The sequence below is a fragment of the Urocampus carinirostris genome, chromosome 16 (assembly GCF_059441175.1).
Source record: "Urocampus carinirostris isolate Australia breed hairy pipefish chromosome 16, RoL_Ucar_1.0, whole genome shotgun sequence".
NCBI lineage: Eukaryota > Metazoa > Chordata > Actinopteri > Syngnathiformes > Syngnathidae > Urocampus > Urocampus carinirostris.
Window position 1 is genome coordinate 17,074,020 of NC_142364.1, and position 18,420 is coordinate 17,092,439.

Consider the following 18,420-nt stretch of genomic DNA (forward strand, 5'->3'; position numbering starts at 1 on the left):
TTCTGACGTGCCACCACCAGGTTGGAGATCCACGGCGATACATCCGGCTGTTACATGATCGTGTAGGGAGAGGGGGCTGACGGTGGAGAGGCTTGATGACTGGGGCCAGCACTGGGTTCAGGAGTGGCTGGTGATTGACGTAAAGTACATAACATGGGGCTCAGCAATAGGTACCTGACATAACTGTCGGCCATTTTGCTTCTAAGGGTACCCCAAAAAGACAAAGTGAAAAGTCTGGGGGAAAAAAACAAAATAAAAATTGTGTCGTTCGTAATCTTCCCTGTGCTTAATCTGTCTGTCCGTCCGTCCGTCCGTCCGTCCGTCCGCCCATCTATCTATCTATCTATCTATCTATCTATCTATCTATCTATCTATCTATCTATCTATCTATCTATCTATCTATCTATCTATCTATCTATCTATCTATCTATCTATCTATCTATCTATCTATCTATCTATCTATCTATCTATCTATCTATCTATCTATCTATCTATCTATCTATCTATCTATCTATCTATCTACCCACGTCATATCCCTCGAGAGGGGTGACCGACAGCAAGACAAACGCATACACAATAAACCAAGGAAATAAAAAACGGAAAAAGTAGCAAAAAACACACACAAAATTTTTTGGACCATGGCCAATCCAAATGCCCAAACACCCAAACAGGTTAAGCACCTCGGCACCCAGGTTGGTCATGCTTTCGTCCCTCCAGATGAAACGGGACACGAGAAAGCAGCCATGTCACTCGGGTCAGGGTGACACAACACACTCTTCTGTTCAACAGCAGGGCCCGACAGCTTTCACTGGTTTACCCCTGCAGCATCATACAGGTGCCCTGCCCACCCCAACACGTCTAAACATCCCACTATCCTTTTACAACACCTCTCCACTCATTCCTATCACCAACAATAACTCTAGCTTCACTAGATTTAGACCTCTTTCCTGCAGTGCACTCATAACACCGTCCATCCACGTCAATCGCGGCTTTCATCTTGATCTCCTTCCATTTACTTCTGCTCTGTGCTTTGTAGCACTACATAATACAGCGACATCTAGTAGTCAAATTTTACACAGTGACTCTTTAATGCAATATAAAAGGCAGGGGAGAAATAGATCTGATCAGACCAGACAATCAAAGCAGTTTTTTGCACCCTCTTCTGTGTGGCCACATGAAATTAGACGAGTGCCAGCAGGAAGTGCGTGGCCAACTGGTTGGGAACAGCAGAATGCAGCCCTGCAGGTTCTCCCCAAACCGGTCCCACTCCCCGACAGGAGTCGCGGCTGGGAAAAAGAAGAGAGCGGCTGGTTTTTCGGTGCACCTTTGGCTATCGAGGCAACATGGCGGTCAACATGAGCAAAAACGGGGTCGAGCTGATGGCGGCCTACAAGGAAGTTGTGGACGGACGCTCCGACGTCAACTGGTTAGAGTCGTGGACGTGCGCATTTGTACGGGTGTGTTTGTTCTCGTGTAAAATGTACGCCATGTTTCATCCCAGGCTTTTGCTGACCTATGAGGGCAACAGCAACAACCTGCGCGTGGCATCAAAAGGAGGTGAGGGCAGCTGAGAGAGCTTTATTGCGTACAGCAAGGGTGGGCAAACTACGGCCTGCAGGCCACATGCAGCCCGTCAGGCTGTTTTTTTCTGGCCCACCAAAAGAAAACTATGATAAAATATGATGAGAATATATATCAATATATAATAGTAAAGAAAATACTACTGATAAAAAATGTTTTGGGTGCCAAGTTTGTCCCCATTTTCCTTTTGTGAGTCTACAACAAAAATACTACTACAGGAATACTACAGCAAACATTAAAAAATACTTCAAAACTAAATATCTCATTTAGTGCTTAAAACAAAGATCTAAATTGGTGTTGTGCTTTCATTGTGAAAACAGTAAAATTACTTTGGAACTAGTACATAAATACTACTACTTCTACTTCTACTACTAATGATCTAAGTGCACTGTCCCAGTTTTAATTGCAATACCCCCATTTAAAGTGCAATATTCCTGTTGTGTATAGTTTTCATTTTAGATGTGAATATTTTATATTCGAAGCAAACACTTTATATCTTTCTATTTATTATCTTTTTTTTAATACTGTATACCGGTACTTTGCCAACTGGAGTGCAACCCTAATTTCATTGTAGCAACACAATGATAATAAAAGTGATTCTGTTTCTGATAAAGTAGTACTTCATAGAAAAATACTACTAAAGAAATACAAACACAGCAATACTCCAAAAATACAACTACAGTAATATTACAAAAAATACTCAAGAAATACTTCAAAAATACTGCCATGGAAATACTTTTAAATACTTCACAGAAATACTACAAAAATACCACTACGGATTACTATTATACAAAATTACGACTACACAAATATTACATCAGAAATATTACTTAAGTGGTTCTACAGAAACATTACGACAGAAATACTACAAATAATAGAACTACAGTAATACTACTAAAATAAAACTACAATTGTACTACACAAAGACAACAGACATTTTACAAAAATCCAACTTCAGAAATACTACAAAAGTAACACAAAAATACAGTACAGTAATACTAGAAAAATACTACAGACATACTACAAAAAAACTACTAAGGAAATATAACAAATATTTTCCCATAGAAATACTACAAAATTACTATAGTAGGAATACTACAAAAATCCAACTAAAGAAGTACTACAATAATTCAACAAAAATACACAACGATAATACTACAAATTCTTCAGATATACTACTAAATTTGTTTTGGGGAAACAAAACAAAAATACTACTATGAAAACATAACAAAAATAATACTGTTGAAATACTCCAAAAACATAAACACAGTAATACTACCAACATACTACAGAAATTTGACTGTGGAATCACTACAAAAAAATAACTACTGTATTTCAGTGACTTAAATGGTAAATTGTAAATGGTCTGCATTTATATACAGTACTGCTTTTCAAGTCAATGAAGACCTCTCAAAGCATTTACAATGTGCTTCACACCCATTCACACACACATTCACACGCCAATAGCGGCCATGCAGCCGTGCAAGGCGCCTACCTGCTTATTGGGGGCATTAGGGATTCAGTGTCTTGCCCAAGGACACTTCGACATATAACACAGAGGAAGACGAACGCTCTACCTCCTGAGCCAATGCCGACTTGAAAAGTGTTATATAAATGCAAACCATTTACTTCAGAAATACTACAAAACCCACTCTAGGGCGAAAAATAGTGGGGGGGAAATACTAATGGCACTAATACTTTGAATTAGACAATATTTCAACTTCATTATTTACAAAAATTTTGAATAATAACAAGCCCACTTATGCATCTAAGGTAGGGGTCAGACAACCTATGGCTTGAGTGCCATATATGGCTCTTTTCAGGAGTACATATGGCTTGGAACAAAAACAATACTAACTCATCTAATTTAAATATTTAAATTTTGTTAAATAGATCTGTTCAGTATATATGGGAGACAATTACAACTACAGTTTACAGTTGAGGTGTGTCCCCAACTGACCCCGTTTTGGGTGTAAATTGCTAAATAATCCTTTATATGGAAGCTCCTTAAACAATCTATGTTGATTGTTGAGACACTATATGATGAAAATCCACACAACAAACTTAAACCCAAAACAAACCTTTTACCCAGAAGCTCTAGCAGGGCATCTACAGCAATTTGATTGGGTGAGCGGTAACAGTGGGCGGAGCTATACACAACGTGCGCGGCACTCTATTTCCTGTGCCCAGTGCCGTCTGTACTAAGAGTAAATACGTTGGTATCCTCGTTTGCAGTATTTTGTGACATTCTTACGAAAGAACTTTGCTTGCACCTTGATTTGAAACCATAATTTAGGACAAAAATGAGCCTCAACACTTTAAGTAACTGTGGGATGGAGACAAATTTTAAGTGGTATATTTATATTGATATGGGACACAGGCTCTGGTTGTCGTGTCCAGCATGGTCGCCGTGGCGACCGGCTGGCCCCGCCCCCTGGGCACCAGCTGAAGCAGATCGCCTAATTTGCGCATCTGCTACTTAAGGGTGGGTTTTGGGTTTTGCGGGTGCTGGCACATTGTATTTTCTGTCTGCATTTTCTGTTCTGTCTTGCCCTGTCCTGTTTTGTTTGAGTCGGAGGAAACCAGTCTTTTCACGTTTTGAGTAAAAGCCTGTTTTTGTTCTGTGTTGTCCCTGAGTTTTGGACAACTTTTATCTTGCTAAATAAAAGTTCTGATCGTCAACGCAAGTGAGTTCTCCCTTCCTGCCTCCTGCCTCCGTTCTGGTACGGTCCCCTCTTGACACTGGTGTTATTATTATTTCATAGATTTTATCAAATCATCAAACATCACACAGTGAAATAAACTGTGCTGAAGAATGAGTTTTTTTCTAGGTAGCGGTTTGGCGGTTTTGTTGCATGTTGTCCTAAAATATATGGTGTGGCTCTCTCAAACTATTTTTTGCTTTTATGGTTCTATGGGTGGGCAGCACGGCGACGCAGTGGTTAGCGCATGTGCGGCACGTTCTGTGGTCATGAGATCGAACCCTCTGTGTGGAGTTTGCATGTTCTCCCCGTGCTTGCGTGGGTTTCTTCCGGGCACTCCTCCCACATTCCAAAAAACATGCATGTCAGGTTAATTGGCAAGTCCAAAATTGTCCCTAGGTGTGAATGAGCGAGTGAGGTGTCTGTCTCTGGCAACCAGTTCAGGGTGTCCCCTGCCCACTGCCCGAAGATAGCTGGTATGGGCTCCGACCCCCCCGCGACCCTACTGAGGATAAGCGGTGCAGCTAATGGATGGATGGGTTCTATGGGTCAAAAAGGTTCCCGCTCCCTGATCTAAAGGTTAAAACAGGGACCCAACATATTATTTACTTTTAATTTTGAGCGTTTCAAAACCTATTTGATGAAAGAAATCTACTGAAAAACAATATTAAGATGTCAATGTCTGTATGTACCGGTATATTTATTTGCAGATTAAAAATGGGACAGGTCTCCTGGATCAGCCACTTGGCCACAATTTTGATAACAATGCGGCCCCCAACTCCATATAGTTGCCCACCCCTGGCGTATGGAATTCTAAGTGACCTTTAACCTATGCATTGTCAGGCGGCGGTCTGGAGGAAATGGTGGAGGATCTGAACAGCGGCAAGGTCATGTATGCCTTCTGCAGAGTGCAAGACCCCAACACGGGCCTACCCAAATATGTGCTCGTCAACTGGGTGAGGCGATTGGCGAAAGCCTACTTTCAAGAGCAGGGGTGTTCCAAATAAGCTCCGTGGGCCGGATCACGCCCACCGGCCCGTGAGACAATACGGGGAGAAGTGCAAGGGAAAAATGAGCTACACTTCAATTATGTCTACTTGATGTTGCCAAAGCCAGGACAAGCCACTCATAAAAGAACTGTAGCTGCATTCTCTTTCTCTCTCTTTTTTGTCCCTTTGTTGTCTCTCTCTCTTTCTCTCTCTCTGTCTCCCTTTCTCTAGCTCTTTCTCTCTGACATTTTTCTCTCTCTCTTTCTTTTGTCTTTTCTCTCTATAGCTCTCTTTCTCTCCCTCTCACTCTTGATTCCCTTCTCTCTCTTAAATCATCTTTCTCTCTCTCTGTCTCTCTCTCTCACCCACTCTGTCCTTGCCTTTCTCTATATATGTTTCTCTTTTCTTCTCGTTATCTCTTTCTCTTTTTTTCACTCTCACATTGTTCTTTCTCTCTCTCTCTCTCTCTCTCTCCCTCCCATTGTTGTTTTCTCTGTTTCTTTCTCTCTGTGTCTCTTTCACTGTTTTCTCCTTCTCTTGCTCTCTTTCTCCCATCCTCAATTTCTTTCTCCATCTTTCTCAGTCTCTTTCTTTCTTTCTCAATTTATTTTGCTCTTTCTTTTCTCTTTGTCCCTTTCTCTCTTTCTATCTCTCTCTATCCATTTCTTTCTCTCTCCTGCTATTGCTCCTTTTTTCTTTCTTTTTGTTCTCTCTGTATTTCTCTTTTCTCAATCTTTCTTTTCTCTCTCTCTCTTTCTAATCATTCTTTCTTTCATTCCTTTTCTCTCTCCTTTTAATGTTGTGTCTCTATTTGAATGCAACACAAACTTTTTCTTCTTTTTCCCTGTTTTTTCTGTTTTAATTCCTTTTAAAAAATCTCATTGTGTTTATTTTTTTCCTAGCTGTTACTTTTTTTCTTTTTGTTCTCTATTTACTTTTTTCCTTTGTTCGTTTCTTTTCTTTTCTTCTGGCGTTTTTCAGAATTTTTCCTCCTTTTTTCTCTTCCTTTTGTTTCTTTTTTCTTTCTCTCTCCCTTTCTTTCGCTTTGTCTCCGTCTTCCTTTCTGTCTTTGTATAATTTTCCTTCTACGTTTCTATTTACTTTTATTTTTCTCTTTCTCTCACTCTTTCCCTTTCTCTCTCACTCTTTCCCTTTCTCTCTCGCTCTTTCCCTTTCTCTCTCTCTTTCTCACTCTCTCTCTTTCTCTCCCCAGCTATTGCTCTTTTCTCATTTTCTCCACTGAGCCCAGATGAGTTTGACACCCCTGTTCTAATGGGAAGAAGTTCCCGCAAGGAGATAAATTGGTCAAAAAATAAATATATTTGTGATTTACTCTAAAAATCATATGTCTTGACAAATGCACATGCAAGATTGAAAATCACATAAATCACAGATATATTTGTGGCTCTGCAAAAATCCAGGGTTGGGTAGGGTTACTTTAACTGGATTACTTTCAATTACTTTTTGATTAGTCCAATACCAAATATGCTAATAAAAGACAAAATAAACTAAATATGAATGAAATTATGACTCACAGCACGTGGTAAGCTTTCCTCCTGGCTTTGATCTCTTTGATCTCCGGCAAAACGAACATAAAATGCGACAGAAACAAAATGAAAATAAATCCAAACAGCTTGCCAACATCATTTTTGCCATTCCATGTATTCCGTTACTCCCCAAGCCTGCACAAAATTTAGTAATTTTATTCATATTGAGTTTCTTTAGTCTTTTATTAGCATATTTGGTATTGGAGTAATCCAAAAGTAATTGAAAGTAATCCAGTTAAAATAACCCTACCCCACCCTGTGCAAAACACATGATTCAGACCAGATTTTTCCTTTGAATGGTACTGGAGATAAAGGAAAATTGACTTTGAAAGTCCTTAAAAGGTGTTTGAATTTGACCATAAAAAGGTGTACGAACCCTGGAGGGTGCAGGTGTTTGTGTTTTGCTATAGCAAATAACAATGCCTGGATGCTGTGTCTGCCTCTTACTGCATGTGGTAGACAGGTGAAGGTGTGAAGGAGGCGCACAAGGGACTGCGTGCCAACCACTTGAGTTCAGTGGCCAACTTCCTGAAGGTGAGATCTGCTTACCCACCTCACAAAAAGCCAGTCGCCCCATTGAAAGTCCACCTACCCGTAGGGCGCCCACGTCACCATCAACGCCCGAGACGAAGACGACGTGGACCCCGAAGTCATCCTGTCCAAAGTGTCCAAAGCTTCTGGAGGCAGCTACAACTTTGGAAAACCTGCAGCCCCGCAACCCGCAGACATCCCCTCTCGGGGAAGCGTGGTGAGACAACGCACGTGAAACCAGGTCAAAGGGTAAAGGAAACGCTTCCTACTTTAATGGTTTTCCTTGTTTTCAGGGTTCAGTGTATCGCAAAACAAACGCCATGGAGGAAATTCAACAGATCAACAAAGATTCTTTTTGGAGCCAGGCGCAGGTCATCCCATATCTGCAAAAACACACACGAACAAACAGGGCCAATCTTGGAAGAGTAAAGATATTACTCCATCTCTACAAAATCTTGAGAGGTGTTCAAATGAAACAAGATGAGATTTATGAATACAACGACCCATCTACATATAAGATAAATTTGTTCCTGGATCGAGCTTGTTTCTAGAATTTCATTTATCTAGAAGAAATTTTCCATTTAAGAAATAACTGAAAACAAATAAACTGTTCCCTGCCTCCCAAAATCCATCCAATGAAACCCTGGACCTCTGCACTGTGGGGCTGATGTGTTAACCACTCATCCGCCGTGCCATCCCTTCCCAAAATCATCAAAATCAACCCTAAACAGCTACAATAATGAAACACATGGTATTAACAAAATAAAATGCGAGTTTATTATGGGTATTTACCATGGAGCAAGTGGTAGGAGTGAGGGAGCACAAGAGAATCCCTCATGATGTCAGGCGGGACGGAAGGAAAACTGAGATCACTTGCACTCGTTTCTTGGTTTTTATTGGAAGGAAGGAATGACAAGGCGTGATTCTTCGATCCGTTGTTTGACGGATTGTCGAGGCTTGACAGGCGGGTGAAAGCTTGGCGGGAATGGTCGTGGACAGGCGTAATCGTCGTGTTGTTGGTCGGGGCTGGAGAAGAAGGACGTTGTCGTGTTCGGAAGAGTGATCAGGAGTCAGACGGGCAGGGCAGGTCGTATGCAAATTCGGAAACGGGTCGGCAATGGAGATCAAGCAGAAAAACAGGAGGCAGGCAAAGAGTCGGGGGTACAGGCTTTCTGAGCAGATGGCAACAGATCGCATAGTACAATCAGACAAGTTGTTTCCCGAAGCTGAGGATTTAAATGGACAGGGTGCGCCAATCAGCTGTCCTGGCTGTTGGCGCCAAATCCTGAGCACAGGTGTTCCCGATCCGGGTGATTGTGACAAATGATCTTTCATGGGCTTGTGGCCCAGCAGATTTTTCTCCTTAAAATAAAAATTGGATTTTCTCTCATATGTAGAGCAAGATCTTTCCTCGAAATACATCTCATATCTCGGATATTTCGTAACTAGATCAGCTCGTGTGTAGAAGGGCCACTGTACTCAAAAGAGGAAGGGGAAAATAACTTTTTTTTAACAATTTCCTGCATTTTTAATTAAATACATAAAGCTTTACATCAGTAACTTTGTTTTAAAATCCACATGTCATATATTCTCTTAAATATCTGCTTTTGGCCATGCTCAACATGTGAAAACAAATGTTACATTCTTTTTATGTGGTGTTAAAGTACGAGTGTCAGCCCACATTTGCAGGGCATTATCACCACCTACTGCTATGAGTGTAAGCAACTCTCAACGATTTTTTTCCTTTTCTTAGCATTATTTTGCCAAGTCAAGTCACATTTAGTTGTATAGCCCTTAAGGACTGTGCAGGATTACAATTACACGATCCCCTGATCTTAAACCAGTGGTCGGGAACCTTTTTGACACAAAGAGCCATAAAAGCAAAATATATTAATTTTATTTTGGGAAAGAGCCACACCATATATTAAGAGACAAATTTCCTAATTTGCTAAACCCCGCGCCCGAGACAAAAGCTTAGTCTTCAGCACATTCATTCATGATAAAAATTATGAAAAGAGAATAATGCCAGAGCCCGTGTCCCAAGATCAACAAACATATCACTTTAAACTTGTCTCTTTCTTGCAATTACTCAAGATCAGTTAAACTTCATTTTGACCCTTTTTTCATACATATTGGTTTCAAAACCAGATGCAAGCATTCATTTTGTAAAAACGTCACAACATTCTGCAAACAGGGAGCCTGATGTGCTTACCTTTGGCACAGACGGCGTAGGGCGAGAGATGGGAGGGAGTGCTTGCACTTTTTGTATAGCTCCACCCATCCCTCCCACTCACCCAATCAAAAAACTTTAAGTTCTCTTCCGGTGTTTGTGTCTGAGCCATAGGTACTCATAGAAAGAGCCATATATGGCTCACGAGCCGCAGGTCCCGGACCCCTCTCTTAAACCAACATGCAGGCAAGGAAAAACTCAAAACCTCAGCACCAGGAAAATAAGAAATCTTGAGGAGGGTCTCACAAGTGGTAATTCCCCTTCCAGGATGACCAGGGTGCAATAGATTTAGCATAGGGTAACAGTACACAAACATAGTAAACATTAATGATAGAAAACAATAGGTAATATGTTGACATTTGTCCAGAAAGTACATGATAGCAATGTAAGATAGTCCAAAAATTCCGTAAGAGCAACAACGCTGCTTCCCATCTCTGCCGGCTGGTCCATGCAGGCGTTGACATGCTCCAGGCGCTGGTCGGCTGACTCATCTCAAATCGTCCTTCTCCTTCATATCACCACCAGCTAGGCAGTCGGAAAAAGACAGGACAATACAAAATATGAGGTTGTCAATCATAAGCTATTGAATAGAAATGGGTCTTAAGTCTAGATTTAAAAACTTTGCAGATCTTATCTCCAGAGGCAGAGTATTCCACAGCACCGGGGCCCGGATAGAGAACGTTCTCGAGCCTACAGACTTTTTCTTGGCTCTCTGAGTCACAAGTAGACCGGCATTTTCCGAGCGGAGGCTCTGTGCAGGAACATAGGGGGAAACCAAATCTGACAAATAAGAGGGCACATGTCCTTGCAAACGTTTGTATATTAGTAAGAGAACCTTGAAGTCACATCTTAAGCGGACTGGGAGTGTTGAGAAACACTCCTGTAGAGACTAGGTCTATCTGCTGACTTGGGAACAAATCAGGATACCATTGGAGGAGGTGGATGAAGTGGCTGGGACAGGGAAGGTAGGCTTCCCTGTTAAAGCTGCTTCCCTGTAACATCACCCGGATTAAGCAGTGGGATAGATTCTCAAATCACGTCACATTTGGTTTGGTTTTTCCCCTAAATAGAAAAGAGTCTCAAAGGGCTACACTCCCCATAGCTGGCACATAGTAACAACATCTCCTGACCTAACCGTAACCCTTACCATCTACACATTTTTAGTTTTTAGTCTCCGCAACTGACAAGTCACGAGCATGGGCTTGTAAAGCAAAAGGAAAACCAAGCATTATTTGATTTTTGTGTATGTTCAGAGGGAGGAGGAGGAGCGGCGTAAGGACGAGGTTAGGAAGGCGGCGATGCAGAGACAAACGGTGGAGCAGGAGCGGCGCGACTTCGAGGAGAAAAACGCCAAGGAAAGAGAGCAAAAAGCACATCAGAGAAACCGTGCCATCGAGCAGAACAGGTGACAAACACTTTTGGTTGCGTTACTGAAGGAAAAAAGTAATTTCTTACCGTTAAGAGTTACTTCATTTAAAGAGGAAATTCAATACCCCCGCATTACTGACACCCAAAAGTAGAACTATCTAGGTTACAAATTACCGCATAGGCTATACTTGCAATGAAGCCTACCACCTAAAACTTCTTAATAATAGCCACGTAATAAAAAAAAAAATAGAAGTAAACGTGTACACTAACATGTGGAAGTGGGGAAGACTTCATATTTCTTGTCTTCTGTAATCTTGTAAGCTTGCAAACAAACACTTAGCCAAGACGCTCCATATCCATTTTGTTTATGGGCTTCAAACCATTTGAAGATTTCCTCTTCCATTGCTGAGTATTGTCCAAGACGTTTTTTTTCTCAAGGCATGGTGAACAGTATTGCAAAATTTAGAACAGGATTACTATAAAATCGGTGCTTACGTAAGCCAAGTTAATTTTTCATTGGTTTGTTGTTCCTGTATAAGCCGCACCTCCTCCCTACAAGCTGCCTACCATTTTCTACTGGTGACCCACAAAACTAAATTTGCGCACATGAGCAGACCCCCTGATTTCTGTATTTTATTTTATAGTTGTAAAACAGCTTAAATGCGAGTAGGGATAATATCAGTTGGGAGAAAATATTGCACTCTGTGCTTGAGATTGTGCTAAGTAACTGTATTGAGTCGTACCTTGTAGGGTCATCTAGAAATGCCTACTCCGCAGCGATGTGATCCTGGTGTACTAAGTTACTTAATCCATTTTAAGCGAAGGCGGGACAGGTATCGATTAGATAGCGCTGAAATTTGCGAACTGTTTTTAATAAGTAGCGGAGTAACGCATCATGTTGTAATGACGAATGAGTTACAAAGTTTTATTGATCATGCGTTACAGTACTCATTACTGAGAAAAGTAGTACCATTCCAGGAACGTTACTGCGTTACTCCCAACACTGGTGACGATGCAAAAGCAATTGGGCAAGTGACACCTCAGATTCAGATATACTTTATTGTCGTTCTTGTACACATGTATACAAAACGAAATGTCGATATATCTGACCCCCACAGTTTACGTAAATATGTAAAGATTTGCAAAATGAGCAGCTGGGTAGTCTTGCTATGTGTGAGATTGACTGTTTAAACAGTCTAATGGCCAGGGGGACAAAGCTGTTGTAGAACTCGGTGGTCCTGCAACGCACACTGCAGTAACTCTTCCCAGAGGCTAGCACAGTGAACAGTCTATGATGGGGATGAGAAGGGTCCCTAATGATGTTTGTGGCTCTGGATAGGCTGTGCTTCTGGCCAATGTCGTGAATGGAGGGGAGAGAGGTTTGGACTATCTGCAAGAACTTCTCGTCCTATTCTCATGATGAAAGGTTTTTTGGCATCTTATTCCCGCATCATCATCATGTGTGTGTGTTCTTTGTCAGATTACTGCAGAAGCAGCAGGAAAAAGAAGAGCGGGAGGCAGAAGAACTACGACGAACGGTGAGTGCTTTTATTCATAGCTTTAAAGAAGATTTTCGACAACGAATCTCATTTCTGGTATGCTTTGCAGACTGTGCTGGACGCAGAGAGGTCAAATCTGGCGACAAAATGGGCTGCATCAGCACAGGGCGCCAATGTGAGCCCAATAGATCCAGGTTCAGGGGTGAGGGGCTTCCCTTGTTGGGGCGCCTTTGATGTGTTGTTTTGCTCCTGTGTCAGGAAGCCAAGGCGCTGATCTCACAGCGTTCATTCAACCCTCGAGACATCTTCAAGCAGAAGGAAGGGGCCACTTTGGACTTTGACTATGGGGGATCTGCCCAAACTACAGGTAAGAACCACCACTGTGGTAAATGCTGTTTTTATTCACATCTATGATTGTGAAGGCTTTTTTTGGTACAATTTTTTTGTGTGCTTATGTTGTGGTCGCCAAGTTACTAAATCGAAAAGTGCAGATTTATAACATAAAATCAAATCAGTTGATAATTGAGGTTGCTCAAACGATCTGTTTTGGTTCTAAATTAGAATTTTAATGATGATATCTACTGTGTTTGTGAAGCCCAACCGAAAATTTGGGGTTAAAAATGACAATTAATACATTTGGGTTTGGGCCGGGCTTTCTTTTTTAAATCCAACCGACATTGTTCTTTTTTTACTTTTCTCGGTCTTAAGGACTTACTGCTATTTTGGTTAATGGTCTAATTTCCAAGCAGTCAAAATGAAGGACAGCCCTAAATGTTCTCGTCAAGTCTTAAAAAAAAATCTGTCAAAGGATCTGCCACTTCCTCCCGTGTCTTCGCTAATAAAATATACCATTTCTGGTTTGCTTTTCGGTCCCACAAATCGAGTTATTTGGTTGGTCTCGGACTGGATAAGGGTTTAATTTGCTGCTCGGGGTGTGGCGGCATTTTTTAGCCTCGATTTTACCTCTGATGCCAACCCTTGTTGGATATCTTCAGTCAAAGTTCTGTTTGCTATAATTCTGACTTTGTGTTGCTGGTTTTACCTGATAATAAAGAAAATAATATTTCTGTCAGATCAGCTTATGGTAGGGCATCTCGACAGGGTAGGATATTTCGTTGAAATATGTGCTATAAGACATGATAATGAGTTGAAATGATTGACGGAAAAAGCGTCCAGAGTTTTCCTAGGGGACAAGCTATCTTGGGTATGGGTCTCCAACAAGCCTTTTGGCTTCAATCCATTTTCCCTTTTTTTCAGGTGATCTGTTAATTTTGTGATGTGAATCAAAATCATATAATCTCACTTCTCTGCAAAAATCTGCCTTCCATCTTGTCTCAGACCAGCCAAATTTGTGACTTATCTACCAAAGTTTACAGTTTGTCCCCATGTTCTTGTTACTCCCTCAGGGAAGCTACGAAGCCCCTTTTTGTCCCAACAAGCCTTCGACAGCCCTCAGTCCCCTTCCAACTCCTTCAGCCACAAAGACTTTCACTCCTCAGAACCCACATCTATTCCGTCGCCTGACTGGAGAACATCACAGCCTTTTGACCTTCCGGCCGCTCACCAAATATCCGCCGCTCAAAACGACTCATCCTCTTGGACGCGTTCCTCCTCGCCTCCTACCCATACAACCTCGACCGATGACTTCCTCTCGAGGGCGGCAGCCGTCGCTGACTCGTTACCCGTGATGCCTAACAAAGGAGCTACAACCGCCCACACTGCAGGTACTTCATTTTCTGTAAAAAGGTTGGGAGACATTAGACTGTGTCTAAGACAGGACAGGAGTTGTGAGGCAGGAGTGCACCGATTTTTTGACCATCTGATTTATCTGCCCGGATTTCCTAAATTTGGGGTATCTGGAAATCTTTTCCAACCATTTTATCTCCTTTCTTGTTGTTCTCTGGTCAGCCAAAGACTTCTTCTGAAATAATAACAATTTAATTTGTATTCAAGAAAGCTGCCTCATTGGTCCGTAAAAAATGTTAAATTGCTTCCCAGATATTGTATCAGTGACATGAAGTCAGAAGAAGCAGGTGGGGCTTGGGCTTAAAATTTTACCTCTAGGCTGAAATTGGCGGACAAAACCTTTTCCCGTTTGCAAAAGGCTTGCTTGCTCCGGAGTTAACTGACCTTTCTCTGTTAAATCAACACGATAGATTTCCTTGTGCGGCTTAACTTCAGTAGTTATTGGTTGTTGAAGTGATCGCTTTGGTGGATTACCGCCCCTTTTACCTCTAGGCTGAAATTGGCGGACAAAACCTTTTCCCGTTTGCAAAAGGCTTGCTTGCTCCGGAGTTAACTGACCTTTCTCTGTTAAATCAACACGATAGATTTCCTTGTGCGGCTTAACTTCAGTAGTTATTGGTTGTTGAAGTGATCGCTTTGGTGGATTACCGCAACCAAGCCAATCGTAGTTTGTGAAATTAGTGACATTTACCAACGCCCACATTAAACCACACCCCCACATTGCACATTTACCAACGCCCACATTAAACCACACCCCCACATTGCATATTACCGTATTTTTATTACAGTGTGTATTTTATGTAGCACTATCTAAATCCTCTATATCAACACGTTACATTGGGTATTTATGTATTATATTCATTTTACTTTATTATTGTTTATTTTCAACACAGGGATACTGCTGGAAGTATGAATTTCCCTACGGGGATGAATACAGTATCTATCTATCTATCGGGGCGGCAGTAGCTCAGGAGGTAGAGCTCTCGTCTTGGGATCAAGGGATCCCAGTTCGAATCCCGGCTTGTCCGTGTTACATGTCGAAGTGTCCTTGGGTAAGACGCTGAACCCCTAATACCCCAATAAGCAGGTTAGCGTCTTACATGGCTGCAATACAAGGCCACTATTGGGAAATGTGAAGCACACTGTAAAGTGCTTTGGGAAGTCATTGACTTGAAAAGCGCTATATAAATGCAGATCATTTCATTTCATTTCATCTATCTAGCTGGCACTCAGACGCCAAATCTGATTGGCTAAACCAACAGCTTTCTCGAAGACTTTGGTTTCAGATCAAGGGATGGTTTAATTGTGGCCTGTGCAGTCCTTGGAGATATTTTGTAATTAAGAACTATCTAAAAAATGTGACTGGACATGTTACGGATTCAGGATTTTTTATGAAGGCCTTGGGTAGATTTATGTGCCTGGCAACGTCTAATGGCTGGAATTTGCAAGGTTAAATGCTTAAATATAAAAGTACCGTACAACCAGGAACAAGCAGTGAAGGGAAGCTGACAATTTGGAATTATCGAATAAGTATTGACAGACAAACTATAACATCACATGATTCAGATACTGTTCTGGGCCAGAAGAGAAGAACTTGCAGGCCCTGACGGCCCACCACTTTTCAAACCAATGGGACAGGACAAGAAAGGGTGAAACTGTCAGATGTGGCAGCATCAGATGAGTGTGTGTGTGTGTGTGTGTGTGTGTGTGCGTGTGTGTGAGTGAGGGGCAAAGAGGGGCGGGGGAGCAGAGTTCAATAGCCTTACAGCCTGTGGATATCGACTGTTGGCCAGTCTAGATGTTTTGGCCTATATTGACTGGTATCGAAGAGGTGATGAGCAGGATGTTGTGGACTCTTATCAGACTGCGAGAGGTGTAGGTGTTGCTGATCTCCGGGAGAGTTGTTCCCATAATTTTCCCGGCAGCTTTAACCACCCCTTGGAGCGTCTGCTGGTCAGCCTTAGTGTAGCTGGAGAACCATACTAAGCATCCGTACACTTCTGATGGCAGAGTTGTAGACGTTTGCCATCAGAGCTCTAGAGACGTGATTGTTCCTCAGCTTCCTCAGGTAGTAAAGGCACTGTTGTGCTTTTCCCACTACTGCAACTGTATGGTCCCCTCAAGAATAGGTCTTCAGTCTACAGGAATTTAAAACTTCTCACCCTCTCCACCTTCTCATTGCCAATAGTGAGAACCTGAGGCGTGTTCAGGAGAGTGAGTGATTGCTATCGCGAGCTATCGCTAGCTTCTGAACGGCCAGTGATTATTGAGCGCTCGCGTGCCCGAGTAATCACGGGAGAAAGACCGCTTACTTTGATTTCCAACATGGCGTCGACAGTGCAGAAGATGGAGGATCTCACCCTGACGAGTGCTGTTGGCGATGTAATATATCGTCTTACATTGCCTGGTAATGTTTGTGAACAATGCAAGACAGGTATGACCCTTCCACTGCGTTTAGGATAACCTTAACTGTGTCAATATGCGAACTGTCGCTCATATCAGCCAACTCGCTCAAAGCAAGCTGTAGAACAAAATCCATTGTACTGTCGTTGGCCATTTTGGATCAGTAAGGCAATCACAGTGAGCGATTACAAAACGTTCAGCAGTGCGCGGCAAGCGATTATCAAGAGACTACATGTCTGATCACTCTCCTGAACACGCCTCTGATGATTTATGTGCTTCTTCTTAAAATCCACCACAATCTCCTCAGTTCGGGACTGAACAGGAGCCGGGCAGTCACCAAGGCTGCAGTCTTATATCATGCGTCTCACAAGCCAAGCCGGAAGTAACCTGTTCTACTGGTACGCGCAGGGGAGGACGACGATTGGTCGGATGAATTTGAGGAAGACCTCTACGAGGTGGTGCCCGCCAACAAGAAGCTCCAGTCGCTCGCAGACACCATGTTTCCCACTAACACCCAAGACCAGCAGTACGCTGTGCCACGAGGAGTCGGCGGGGCCCTTCAATATGAAGAGAACACGGTCAGCCAGGTGGCAAACGCAAGTCTCGGAAAGAAGTCCAGTGCAAACAAGGTATCACTCGCTTCACTCTTGGCATTTTCTTTCAGGCTCAAGACGCCAATGACGACTCCGGACAGAACATCTGTGCCAAAGCTGTGTACGACTACCAGGCCGGTGCGTATTCCCATCATCACACACGTATGCGTACACACACGCCAGCGCCATTAAGTACAATCTCTCCTCTGCAGCCGACGACACGGAGATCACCTTCGACCCGGACGACATCATCACGGGCATCGAGATGGTGGACGAAGGCTGGTGGCGAGGTTACGGCCCGGACGGCCATTACGGCATGTTTCCTGCCAATTACGTTGAACTCTTGTGAACTTTAGCTCATTTCTGTTCAAAAAGCTGTCTCGTTTCTGTGTAACGTAATTTCTGATTACCGTATTTCCGATCTAAAAGGCATCACCCAAAAATTGTCTTGTCGTGTATTTTTCATACAGTTCTGTTCAGAATATAAGCAGTGCAATGTGACTAACCAAAGTATCCCTGTTTTTTTTAATATATATTTTTGATTGTTACATTCTAGTACGCGCAGTAGATTCTCAGAAAACATACAAGACCCAACATTCATAATAGGCACGCTCCGAAGGCTGTGCAATTGGGCATATAGTTCAAAAAGGTTTCTTCCAAAAAATAGCAGTGTGCCAACCTATCTCTCATCAATTTTGGAGACCAAAACTAAAACAGATGTGAATCAGGTTGCACCTATTTAAGCATTATGAAGCTAGCACAGGTTGAACATGCATTTGAGGAAAATGGTTCATTCAAGACACTGCTCCGAAAAACAGCGTTCTTTGATTAAAAAGTTCATTAGCAAAGGAAGAACCCTTAAAGAGGTGCAGAAAATGATTGGCTGTTCAGCTAAAATGATCTCCAATGCCTTAAAATGGGTAAAAACACCAGAGACACATGGAAGAAAACAGAAGACAACTATGAAAATGGACTGGAGAATAACCAGAGTGGCAAAGGTTCAGCAAGGACGATCAAACACAGTCTGCAGTTATCTGTAAGTGCTGTGACAGAACACGTTTATGTGAAGCAAATTTATTTTCAAGAATCCCGAAAAAAGCCATGTGCAGAAGAGGTTAGAATCTGAACACATCAATTGGCCTCAAGAAAAATGGAGGAACATTTTGTGATCATTGTATTGCTATTATTTTGAACAGCACTGTATAAGGTGCGTGGAATTAAAATTGCAGTA

General features: G+C 42.2%; 1 protein-coding gene across 2 annotated transcripts; it reads left to right on the forward strand.

Moving 5' to 3' along the window:
• Positions 1-1,260: 1,260 nt before the first annotated feature.
• LOC148350472 (drebrin-like protein B) lies at positions 1,261-17,661 on the forward strand. 2 transcript variants are annotated; one of them, XM_088355858.1, is made up of 14 exons: positions 1,261-1,426; positions 1,502-1,557; positions 5,127-5,239; positions 7,279-7,353; positions 7,418-7,567; positions 7,644-7,721; positions 10,834-10,985; positions 12,429-12,486; positions 12,557-12,622; positions 12,706-12,814; positions 13,854-14,171; positions 17,005-17,183; positions 17,261-17,327; positions 17,402-17,661. In XM_088355858.1, the coding sequence occupies exons 1-14, from the start codon at positions 1,344-1,346 to the stop codon at positions 17,536-17,538; spliced, it is 1,641 nt and encodes a 546-aa protein (XP_088211984.1). In that variant the 5' UTR covers positions 1,261-1,343; the 3' UTR covers positions 17,539-17,661. The 2 variants fall into 2 exon arrangements, with proteins under 2 accessions (XP_088211984.1, XP_088211985.1); XM_088355859.1 differs by having other exon boundaries at positions 17,005-17,174.
• The last annotated feature ends 759 nt before the right edge of the window (positions 17,662-18,420 follow it).

Bases quoted from the DNA above. Each gene is read 5' to 3' on its own strand.
- LOC148350472 (XM_088355858.1), top strand. From the start codon at position 1,344: ATGGCGGTCAACATGAGCAAAAACGGGGTCGAGCTGATGGCGGCCTAC. The intron at 1,427-1,501 runs GTTAGAGTCGTG...GTTTCATCCCAG, and splicing joins GGACGCTCCGACGTCAACTG to GCTTTTGCTGACCTATGAGG. The intron at 12,623-12,705 runs GTGAGCCCAATA...CTCCTGTGTCAG, and splicing joins CATCAGCACAGGGCGCCAAT to GAAGCCAAGGCGCTGATCTC.